This window comes from Tiliqua scincoides, chromosome 7 (assembly GCF_035046505.1).
Source record: "Tiliqua scincoides isolate rTilSci1 chromosome 7, rTilSci1.hap2, whole genome shotgun sequence".
Taxonomy (NCBI): Eukaryota; Metazoa; Chordata; class Lepidosauria; order Squamata; family Scincidae; genus Tiliqua; species Tiliqua scincoides.
The window spans coordinates 15,319,058-15,331,545 of NC_089827.1; the positions used below are offsets into that span (position 1 = coordinate 15,319,058).

The window sequence follows — 12,488 nt, forward strand, 5'->3', positions numbered from 1 at the left end:
GTAGGAATGCAAGGCAATACTACAAACGGGTTTCTGTAGTTTTACAGGTGAGAAGAAATAAAAGGAAGATTAAAGGGAAGCAACATTACATGTTGGGAAGGGAAATAAAGGAATGAAGGGAATTATCTACATAATTAGTATTCTATAAATTTCAGAAATGAAGTATAGTTCAAAATGTTGCTAAATTTTTTAAAGGTCTTGTTTAAATACTGCAGAGTAATAAATGGGAAAAAACACACATGAACAAAAATTACTGGAGCTATATTTGATTACTAGCTTCTTACGATCTGTGAGAACAGAGATATCATTCTATATTACTCTAGCTGTAAAAACAATTGTTATTAGGTCAGTGAATGTGTTACTCTTCAGGCTAATTTACTGAGTTACAGCTGCAGTTGGGACACATTCCTTAATTTTACATAAACACCACCATGTCTAGATGAATAAAGAAAGTAGCCAAAATTAACGTCTGAAGTGACCATCAGAAGAGCAGTCTAAAGTTTGGGTGGTAATCTTGAATGTAATCAGACCCAAACCCTTGCAGTAGCAATAACTGTAATTAACAGTTTCAGCTAGTTCATGTAAGACTGCAGTTTTAATTTTTAAACTAAGAGACATTCCTTCAGTGAAGAAATTCAGTTCTCATTTAATGACCATAGGGATTAGTTGTAGCTTTGAAATCAGTCTAAAAATGCCAGGTAATGTGCAATTTAGTTATAGGAATGAACTTTATAAATGGGGAAAGGAGAGTTGAGAAATTTATTCCCTAAGCAGCCTCCCCCTGGCCCATTCCAAATGAAGTTCATACACCTGGAAATTGGACCTGAATGAAAAATGCCCTCCTTTGTAAGTCTTGTGACTTCTGTCCTTGTGCAAAATTTACCTGGCCATGAGGAGGCTTGTCCCTGGGGGCCTTCATTAGGCTCAAGATGCTTCTTTAGAAGTGTGGCAATATCAAGGACTGCTTGGAACCATGGGAACTGTAGTTTCAATGACATCAGCTATCCCTGTTAGGAGCAACAGAAGTTAAGGAAACTATTTAATTAAGTAATTAATTAAAGACTTTCTACCCCACCTTTTTACCACACATTGGGACACCCAAGGTGGCTTGCAAGTTAAAAACGCAATACAAGATAAAAGATTAGCAGCCCAATCCTGAGCTGCCCGGAGCTCCTGGACCCAACGGCTCGACGGAGGGCTACCGCCGAATCCTGCGCTACCGTGGGAGGCTCCTTGGGAGAAGGGGATGTTTGTCCCCTTCCCCTGAGTAAGGGAAACAGCCCCGCAATGGGGCTACTCACTTTAGTGGCGACCAAAAGGTCGCTGTTAAAGTAAAAGCGCTCATGTAGAGCGAGCAGCCCTGCACAAGCGCCTAGGATCCTGCGGAGCTCAGCTCCGCAGATCCACCCCTCCCCCGCCCCGACACACCTCCCCCATGCCCCCGGCCATGCCTCCCCCTCCCCAGAATGCCTCCCCCACACCCCTGGCCACACCCCTGCCTCCCGTTCCATAGCCCGGCAGTCCAGGGGACCTCAGAGCTGTGGAACCTGGGCGATTGCCGGGTGCTGGGCTAGCTCCGGCGGGAGCCCGGCAGTAAGCCCCGCAAACGTGCCTTATGGCATGTTTGCGACTGAGGTCCGCAGCGCAGAGCCATGCTGCGGACCTCAGGATTGGGCTCTAGAGCTGTACTAAAGCATTAAACACAAGACAATTAATACAGTAAAACAAATCAAACCCCAGTGGATCATGCTATGAAAATTACATCTATTTAAAAAGCTAAATGGAGATCCTAAACAAAAGGCCTCATCATCAGGAGCTTGACTGGGTTCAAGCCTTAGAAAAAGAAAATGACTAATTTTGAAAATAAATTAGCTCTCCATCCCCCTTGCGTACTTTAAGGAATCATCTGTTTAGCTTTACTGGTAACAAGCTGGTTCATTCCTTAACTTGATGCACACAGATTTGCAGATTTATGCTGTGACACCAATTCCAGAAAGCCAGGAGGTGCTTCAGAGAGAAGGCATTCCAGATAACATCAAAAGTTTTTATAAAGTAAATCATATCTGGAGATTTCGATATGACAGACCATTCCATAAAGGGACCAAAGACAAAGACAACGAGTTCAAGGTACAGTATTGTCATATATTTCTAACCAACAGAAACTTTGTTTATTTTATATCTCTAAGCAGTTCCTGCGTCCAATAAATAAGGCCGTTTATTTAAATAAGCTATTTATAAGAACATTTGTTGAGTAAAATAAGTATTGCATGTGGTGTCTGCATTTCACTGGACTTGGAGATTCCTAGTTTATTTTGTTTAAATTTCGAACAGACTCTCTTTTAATATTCCCTAAGTTTCAAAAGCAGTTTGCCATATGGCATGGTTGGCAACCTTCAGTCTCGAAAGACTATGGTATAAGCCTACAGCACCTGGTATTCCCAGGTGGTCTCCCATCCAAGTACTAACCAGGCCTGACCCTGCTTAGCCTCCAAGATCAAACCATTCTGCAATTTGAATAGCCAAGCTTGCCATATGGCATGGTAGGGTTGGTAATGTTGCCCCCCTCCCTCCACTGCAGAACTAGTTGCTTGGTTCTTTGTGACACCAGGTCTAAGCAGCACAAATGCCATTCACAAACATAAAAAGTATCTTGAGGTGAAATCTTCAGGTAAAAGGTCACAAAAATTGCATTGTCATCTTATCATGAGGGGTTGAACGAGCAAAGATGTCATGTTTTCCTTTATGTTTATTACTTTGTATTAGGTCAGATAACTCTCTATTTACTTCAGACATGTATAAGGCTGCCCTTCAGCACTGCTACTCCCAAGACAATTTACAAATAAATAACACTAATGATAAAATCAAAACTGGTTGATTTCAATGGGCAAGTTTTTGGTTACTGTCCTCAAGGAAAGCAATCTAATAAGGAATTTGCTTTTCTTTGTTTCAGAGTTTGTGGGTGGAGAGAACCACACTGATTTTGGTACAGAGTTTGCCTGGAATTTCCCGCTGGTTTGAAGTGGAAAAACGTGAAGTAGTGAGTTTTAAGTGTATAGAAAAGCATTTCCTTCCCCTTTGATGCCATGTTGACCCTATGTTCGGTACATTTTTCCTTTAAGTCAGATAGGTCAGAGTTACAAATTTTAATAAACTGAAAGATGCAGTTGATGCAAACACTTTTGTATAGTTTGTTTGTTCATTGAATAAAAAAAAATACTATTTATGTAACTACCTGTATTGCAAAAAATTGTGTAATAATGACAGTGTGGGAATGCAACCAAGGCTGCATATTTGTGAATACAGAGAATTCCAGCCAACCACCTTAAAAATAAATATTCTTGTGTCACTGTATATATATAACATACAGTCCTGAGTTTGGAAAAGCCAATTGAGTTCCAGTAGAAGGTTTATCCTATAGTAACCTGGTTAGTTCCTTCTAAATCATGTTTATTATTAGAAAAATTTATATCCTGTATTTCCCATGCTGAAGCAAATACCTAAGGTGGCACAATAAAATGTACAATGTATAACAACAATAAGTGAAATCTTTAAATACACACACAAAGAGAGAGAGAGAGAGAGAGAGAGAGAGAGCCCCATGGGTGGGGGGAACTGTTTGGTCCAGAAAGAAGCAGCCAAGCCAAATTACTATTACAGACACACAGCAGGCAGCCATCAATCCATCACCCAATCTTCAGACAAAACGGACATGTTTTGAGCCCTCGCCAAAAAACCATGAGGGAGGGAGTGGTTCTTAATTCCCCTGGAAGCGAATTCCACAGTTGTGGCACCACTACAGAGAAGGCTTGCTCCCGTGCTACCATCCCCCTAACTTGGGACAGAGGTAGGCACTTGAAGGAGAGCACCCTCCAATGACCTGAGAGGGCAGTCAGAATGTATACAAGAAGGCAGCCACTCAGATAACCTGGACCCAAACTGTGAAGGGCTTTTAAAGATCAATACCAGCACCTTGAATTGGGACCAGAAACAAATAGGCAGCCAGTGCAGTTGCTGGAGCAGCAGTCCGACAGAGTCAAACTGCTTAGCTCCAGTAACTACATGAGCTGCTGCATTCTGCACTAATTGAGGCTTCTGAACCATCTTCAAGGGCAGTCCCACTTAGAGTGTGTTATAATAATCCAGTTGAAGTCACTAAGAAATGGATCATCATGGCCAGGTCAAATCAATTCAGGTATTGACACAGCTGGCACACCTGCCAAAGCTGTGCAAATGCACTCTTAGCCACTGCTGCCATCAGGGAGAGCTGTGATTCTAGGAGCACTCCCAAACTGTGCACCCATTCCTGCAGGGGGAGTGCTACCCCATTCAGAGTGGGCAGGTGACTCAGTATCTGCATCAAGGATTTCCTGACCAGGAGGACTATTGTCTTTTTGGGAGTCAGTATGAGTCTATTAGCTTTCATTCAGACCCCAACTACTTTCAGACTGCACTCCAGGACTTCCTGGAATGAGGTGGCAAGACGAGATAAATTTGGGTGTCATTAGCATATTGGTGACATCCAACTCCACATCCCTGAATGATCTCCCCCAGAAGTTTCATATGGATGCTAAAGAGCACGGGGGATAGAATAGAACCCTATAGCACTCCACACTGTAAAGACCAGGGCGCCAAACAGGTGTCCCCCAGCATCACCATCTGGGACCTGTCGACCAAGCAGAACCACCACAGAACAATGCCCCTAAGCCTTAACGTGACCAACCAACATAGAAGGATACCATGGTTGATAGTATCAAAGACCAGCAGGGATGCACTGCTCCTATCTAGTCCATGATGAAGATCAGCCATCAGGGCAACCAAAAGCTGTCTCTGTCTGAAAACCAAACCTAAAGCTAGATTGAAAGGGGCCTATGATCCCCTGGAGCTGAGATGCCACTACTCGCTCAATCACCTTATTCAAGAAAGGAAGATTGGAAATTGATCAATAATTGGGTGGAATTCAGAAATGTTTTTCCCCCAGGAGGGAGTGCACAACTGCATGATTACAATCTTCAGGATGTGGGAGGGGAAGATTGGAGATACCTGACCCAGAAACAGAGGAGGGACTGCAGTCTTCAGGATGTAAGGCTTCACTCCCTCCTGCAAAGATAATAAGTTAATTTTAATATTTTTAATGTAATTTCTCACTTCCAGCATTTGGGAGTGTTTTTTGTTTTTTTTATGTAACCACATTTCCTTTTGTTTTGTTTGGCTCAATGTGTGAACTCTAAGCAGTAGCTGGAGTAACTAATAGTGACAAATTGTTTCAAATAACAGTATAACACAGCAATAAATACATGGGGTCTCTAAACAATTAAAAAGCCCTAATGTCAGCATCACTTTTTTTTTTACAGCTTTGCGTAAGTTAAACATTCAATACCCTAACATTCATGCCTTGGTAAACTGAAACATGATTGGACCTCAGTCCTCAAGTTTTACAATCTTCTATCCTCCCTCAGTGTGTGAACATATGGTTTCACAGCCATACTGGGAGCTTTGTGTAAGCAATAAGGTTTCTCAGCTATCTCCAAAAGCAACCTCCTGTGCCACCAGACATTCTACACCCAGAACTCAGAAAGCAGCTGCCAGAAGAAAAAAGGGGGGAGCAACTCTAGTTTCTATGAACAACCCTTTGTGTGTACTTAAAGAAACTTGTTGGATTGTAAAAGCTTTCCCACAAACAGTTGATTGCAAGTCAGGAAATGAGAAATGGTAATAGCAGAACAGTTGTCAATCTACATTTACACATCAGGATATTGGTTGGATTTAATGTTTATGATTCAGCAATTCCTCCATGATTATATCTAAATAACTTGTCACTTGTTATTACACTAGATAATGATTTTCACATTTTATATCACTGGCTTCATTCAGTATTGTTGGTACCATTGTGGTTTTCAGACCATCCTTTGAACTAGGATAGTGGTTCCCAAAGTCCTACTCGGTATTTGGGAATGAGCTAAGTCTTGGGTTCCGGGCGAGGGGGTTGCCCAAACAGCTCCAAAAGTAAACTGGAAGTGGGCTCCAGTCACCGATCGGAACCCTGTGGAGCTGCAGGGAGACTCTCAGAGTCATTTCCGGTTCTTCTGGTGTGTCACAACCCACCAATTTGGGTATCACTGAACAAGGATGGGTCTTAACCTATTTCTGCTCAGCCCACAGGTGTACACACTTGATCCCTGGTGTGTATATGCAATGTTGGACAGAAATGACTTTTTAACTTTGTTTTGTAAAAGCTTGAGCCAAAATCTCTGATCTGAGATTGTCAAATATATGGTTGTTTGCAAATTAGATGTTAAATATCTGACAAATACACTGGAGAGAGATGATTTGATTTTTGTTTGTTTTGACCTTCAGGTGGAAATGAGCCCTCTGGAAAATGCCATTGAAGTCTTGGAGAATAAAAACCAACAGCTGAGAACCCTAATTAGTCAATGTCAGACTCGACAGATGCAGAATATAAACCCCCTCACAATGTGTCTGAATGGAGTCATTGATGCAGCAGTTAATGGTGGAGTTGCCAGGTATCAAGAGGTAATTTTTTCATGGATGTGCTTGTTCTTTAGTTTCTCCCCCTCATTTGGATAAATAATAATAGTACACCTAAGACTATTTGCAACACTAGTTAGAAATATTTAGAAAACTGGGTGGCTGTTTGGAGTCACAGAATCATAGAGTTGGAAGGAATCCACAAGGTCATGTAGACTAATCCCCTGCCTGTAGCTGGAAATCCTCCTTAAACATTTCTAGCAGGTGTTTGTCAACTGCTTGATGGTCTCCAGTGTGGGACAATCCACCACCTTCCTTGGCAATCTAAGGGTTTGCCTGACCAAGTAAGGGTGCCTAACAACCCTTACTGTCAAGTATTTCTCCCTGGTGTCAAACCAGAATCTCTTCTCTTACAGTTTGTTTCCATTTGATCTAGTCTGAGTCAGAGGGCCTCTGGTCTGAGCTTTCAATGTAACAATAGTATTAATGTATTTTTTATTCCACCCTTCCTCAGCTTCCCAAGAAGCCCAGAGCAAGATAAATGATCCCTCCACACCTTCTCCCACCCTGCTCTCTGTTTTATTAATCACAACCCTATGAACTCAGTCTCCTAGTCAGACAGTGAGAGTGAATGCTTGGGCTGAGGTTACCCAATGAGTTGCATGGCCGAGCAGGGATTTGCACCCTTCTGTGTAGCCCTAATCAAACATGCTTGCCATTGTACCACACTGGCTCTCAGGTAATAATAGCAATAAATAACATCAATAATAATAAATAGAAAATGATAATAAATAGAAGTTTTTTGTTATGTCCCTGTGAAACATGTTATTCATATTGTTGGCACTATATGAAAAACTAAATTATGATGCTTGTGTTACATGCATAATCATAAATTCAAAATTCTGCTACTACAGAGAACTTGGGAACTTACAGATCACACCATGGGTAGTACCTGTGAGTCTGTCAAAGGTAACTTTAATTGTGAACCATCCAAAATGTGAAGCACTCACATATTTTGTTGGTTTTCAGGCAGTTTTTTAATGCAGTTTATTAAGCCCATTTTTACAACAAGGCTTTGTTTGAAGTGGCAGATAGCAGGCTTCCTTACGATAATTAAAAAATAAAAAAAGAAAAGGAATAACTGCATCCTTCATACATTTATTACAACTGAAGCGGACAGGGCATGGCACTGTTTGAGCACAAATGTACGATATGGCTTTCTCCTGTCAAGAAAATTGAGTTTTGCTTAAAACTCCTGTAAGCATGATGTACTTGAACTAACATGAATGACCTTGTCTTGCAATTGTATTCTACTCAGGCATTCTTTGTGAAAGAATACATCCTGAACCACCCAGAGGATGGGGAAAAGATTGCATGCTTGAGAGAGTTGATGCTTGAGCAGGTAAAGAAAAGACTAAGCAGCTGCTGTGTTATCTGTTGTACCTGCAACTGACATGTGCCCAGGAAAAAAAAAAACGTAACATGGCAACATGCTGCTGTTCAGTGGTCCCTGAGACTTCTAGAATGTTCCGAAGGAAAGAAGTAGAGGGGCAAGGAAACAAGCTAAGCATTGTGATCTTTTAAAACGATTTCTCTTGTTTTTATAAGAGAAGCTTGAAGTGAAGTGGGGATGAAAAAAGCAGAACTTTATATGCACAAATATTTTAGCAATAGGTTGCTTGAAATAATAATAATAAACATTAGCTTTTGATTGTTCAAATCGTTCATATGTATTATACCGTAAACCTTATTAGAATCCTGTAAGTATTATGATCCCTATTTTGCAGAGGTACAATCAAACAGACAAAGTCCTGATTTTTAGCTCAGTTACTTAGGCAGAAATCCTATGCACACATACCTGGGGAGCAATGATTTACTTCTGAGTAAACAACTGCAGGATTGCACTGTTAGCCACTTTGGCACATCAGAAGTTAAAAGCTCAAATAATGTTTAAAATATATTGGAGGAAGACTTCCATTGTCTTTAAAACGGGGAATAAAGGGGATTCAAAACAAGATACTATAATTTTAAATAATTCTGGTTTGTTTTTTATTTGTTGCTTTATTTTTTATTATAGTTCTTTTGGTGTTCTAATTTTTTTGAAAGGTGGGTTATATGTTATTAATAAGTAAATATTATACCTTTTCTAATGTTAATTCAGCTCCTTCTTAAAATTTGTGGTTTGACTTATTTAGTCCAGAATATTTCTGTAGCTTGCTACACTTTAAATTTCCATTTCTCACCTTATTTTGTGAAGGCCCAGATTCTGGAATTTGGCTTAGCTGTGCATGAGAAGTTTGTTCCTCAAGATATGAGACCTTTACATAAAAAACTAGTGGATCAGTTCTTTGTGATGAAGTCAAGTCTGGGAATACAGGTACGTGAGACAAATGCTGAGCAGTCCACCCATAGATGCATTATGCGGGTAATGGCTGCTTTGTGCAAACATGGTTAGTTTCTTTGTTAAGCAACAAACAGTGACATCTTCTGGCTATCTGACTATATTACATTGTTGTAGTATTTGTACAATAACTAGTAACTTTCCTTATGTCTTTCTTTCTGCATAATGAGGAACAACATTGCAGAAGAAAATCTGGTTTCTTCAGCTTGCTGTTTTTGCCAATTATTTTTTCCCCAGGGTACTTAGCATGTGTTTAAACTGTATGCAGAACTTCAGATTTTGAGTTCTTATAGCCCCTGTCCTTTTTTCCGTCAAATTTATATTTAGGAGTTTGCCGCGTGCATTCAGGCTAGTCCTGTACACTTTCCAAATGGAAGTCCTCGAGTCTCTAGAAATTCAGTACCTGTTTCTATGAGTCCAGAGGGTGCCAGAGTAATTCCTAGGCGGAGGTAAGTGAAAAACTTAACTTTCCTGTTTCTAATGTGGAGCATTTTTACATCCAGTTTTCATAAAAAATGTGCTTGTGTATAGCAGCTCAGAATAAGCTGCCTAGGAAGGTTCTGGAGATTCATTCCTTTTAGTGTTTTTAAGAAAATTTGGGGTAGGTATCTCTGGAGGCAGTGGAGTGCTTGAAGTAGGTGGTAAACTGTTTGAGGACAGGGCCCTTCTTTTTGTAGTTTATGAAACATTTTAATATGAACTGATGTTATGTGTCCACAGAGTCTCATGGTCACTTAAAAAAATAGAGCTATACAAAGATCTGCATTAAACTGCAAGGCATAAATGAGGAAAAGAAATCGGGATTATTAACACTGCTATACAATAAATTGAAATTGGAGTCAAAATTGTTGAATTTGCTTTCTTATTTGCTTGTAACAGTCCTCTAAGTTACCCAGCTGTCAACAGATACTCCTCCTCCTCCTTGTCCTCTCAAGCTTCTGCCGAGGTCAGCAATATAACTGGACAATCTGAAAGTTCTGATGAAGTTTTCAACATGCAGGTACAAAATGTGCACCCACCCTCCAGCGTCTTAGCAGGATGAGTTTAAATCTTTTTGAAACTGTGTTCTAGTTAAGAAGGTTGGGATAACAGGAAAGCAGCAACCAAGGAGATTTCAAGATATTTATTTATTTATTTATTTATTTATTTAAGGCTCTTACCATATTCGAACACCATGGGGTAGGTAATATTTAACATAGTGAACTCTGTGAAACCAACAATGTCAACTGTCCATTAAAATATTTAAAAATATATACTATTTTAAAAGAACCCCTGACCTGCTTTACTCCTGGCGATCAAAAGTCAAACAAAAAAAAATGTTTCAGGAAAAGCTTCAGAAGACTTCAGAAAGCAGTTTCTTATTTTGGGGGGAGCCAATTTTTTGTGTTTAATTTTTGGGATTAATTTTTGTGTGCTTTTTTGTTGTGTGGATTTAATGCATTGCTGGTGTCATCACAAGCTATGTTTAGTTGATATTAAAGATAAAAGCGTCTGGGTTTAGCAAGCTGATTTTCCCCCCGTCATAAATCCGTCATAAGTCATGTTCCTCAGTGGCAACCAAATTCATGTCCTTTCCAAATAAGACCATATATACTGCCAGATAGCATGCAAAGACAGTGCAGAGGAAGATTGTTTCATTTCATATGCAAGACTTAAAGCAAGATACTAAAGGAGGGTAGTTTAGTGACTAGCGATAGTCTTATGAATAATATTCTAAATATCTTTAAAATTGAATGAGTGCAGTAATTTTCTGCTTCTGACAGCTTGCCACATTACCAGGTTCCTTGCGAACACAAAAAGACCTGCTGTTGTCCTACTTGTCAGCTAGTAGAGCTATTCATGTAATGAAAATACAATAAACAAGGCAAAATTGGTGGTTATGGGAAAATCAGAAGTGAATTTATTCCCAGACATCTGCAGGTACAGCAGATGTCTGTACCTGTACCTCCAGAGAGGCTCTGCCAGTCAGTATAGAGAACCAAGGATGAACCAAAGAGTCAGTATAGGGCAGCTTCCTATGTTCCTACATACTACCTAATCATTTTCTTGGTCCAAATGTTCTACTTTTGCACATCAAATAATCCAGGGAGCCTCTGCGGTGAGCTTCTGCCACAGTGTACCACACCATATATATATTTTTTAAGCCATCAAGTCACACCATACTGAGATTTTTGTGGCTCTTGTATTTCCAGCCAAGTCCATCTACCTCAAGCCTGAGTTCCACTCATTCTGCTTCACCTAACGTGACCAGCTCTGCTCCATCCAGTGCCAGAGGTTAGTGCTTCATTACATAAAAATCCTTCCAGAAGCTTTCTGGTCACAAAAATGATTTTTATGCTCTTGGTTCTTGATCACATCAGTTACAATGAATCACTTGAGATTCTACAGTGGGAGAAAAGCTACTGCAAGAGTCTCCATCCATGTGCTGTCGCCAACATGATCCACTGAATGGCATATTGGAAGAATTCCACTTACTGATTCTGTAGGTTTCTCTTGTATTTCAGGCTCACCTCTGTTGTCTGACAAGCTTAAACATTCCAGAGAGAACTCTTGCCTATCACCGAGAGAAAGGCCTTGTAGTGCCATTTACCCTAATCCTTCTGAGCCTTCACAGGTAGGCAATCAATAGGGCAATCCTAGAAATAGGCGATTGTGGTGGAGAAATGTGGCTGATCTTTCTACCAACTCATGCAATTACTTGGTGACTGTTCCCCCCCCTCTTTTTTTGGTAAAGGTGGAATAGATCTGTTTAGGTTTGAGTAAAACCCCAATATGGTTGCAGTGCTTAGGTATTTGCTGATAGGGTAAGTCATAGGTTTGCTTCTGAGGCTCTTAGCCTGATTTGATATGATTGTTTCTTGAAGGATGACAGAAAAGTGTTTGATAAAATGAAGGAGGGGAAGTTTTCTCTTTATGTTAGCATCACTCCGCTGAAATTGTAAAAGGGAGCAGAATTCAGTATGTCTGAGAAGAATTGTAGATAGCTCTACTGGTCCTAATTAAAAAAAATAGTCTTGTATATCTGAAGTTCTTCTAAAGAGAGGTCACTGTAACTAACATTTTTCACTTACATGTTGTTGTTTTTTACCCTAACAAATCAATACACTACTTAACTAATTCAATTGCCTTTGGAATATTTCTTAAAATCCCTCTAGTCCTTTCTATTGTTGCATTATGTCATTAACAGTGTGACTTTAATGCGGAAAAACCTGTGCACTTTGATCAGGCTCCATGTAACTTTAGGATTCTGGCTCTTTCAATGCGATTTCAAAGGATCTTTCTTAGAAATAATCTAGGGTGTTTTCCTCCTCTTCAATGTTAGGTCTTTGTGATTCATTATCTTGGCTAGGAATACTTGCTTGTAGTTCCTTGGTAGTTTTATGCCATGATCCCTCATAATCTTATAACTTGCCAGCTGCCATAATAGCTGATATTTGCTCAGTGACAGCAATTGCTCAGGAAACATTAAGTCTGCATTCAGCTGAAAGGTTCCTAGCATACTCTGAAGGAGCCAGGATTGGAGAACATCCAGAAAACTGTTCTCTGTGTTCAGTGGCTTTAAAATGTGCCACAGAGAGAAATATGCCATTTTTGCTCCCAG

The 12,488-nt window shown here is 40.1% G+C and overlaps 1 protein-coding gene across 2 annotated transcripts in view; it reads left to right on the plus strand.

Moving 5' to 3' along the window:
• DOCK4 (dedicator of cytokinesis 4) overlaps positions 1-12,488 on the plus strand; it is a 282,880-nt gene that overhangs the window by 256,588 nt on the left and 13,804 nt on the right. For both annotated transcript variants that reach the window (XM_066633137.1, XM_066633138.1), the window contains exons 40-48: positions 1,961-2,127; positions 2,951-3,037; positions 6,355-6,531; positions 7,805-7,888; positions 8,744-8,863; positions 9,215-9,336; positions 9,767-9,887; positions 11,080-11,161; positions 11,392-11,501. In XM_066633137.1, the coding sequence (XP_066489234.1) occupies positions 1,961-2,127; positions 2,951-3,037; positions 6,355-6,531; positions 7,805-7,888; positions 8,744-8,863; positions 9,215-9,336; positions 9,767-9,887; positions 11,080-11,161; positions 11,392-11,501 (1,070 nt within the window). The remainder of the gene's footprint in view (positions 1-1,960; positions 2,128-2,950; positions 3,038-6,354; positions 6,532-7,804; positions 7,889-8,743; positions 8,864-9,214; positions 9,337-9,766; positions 9,888-11,079; positions 11,162-11,391; positions 11,502-12,488) is intronic.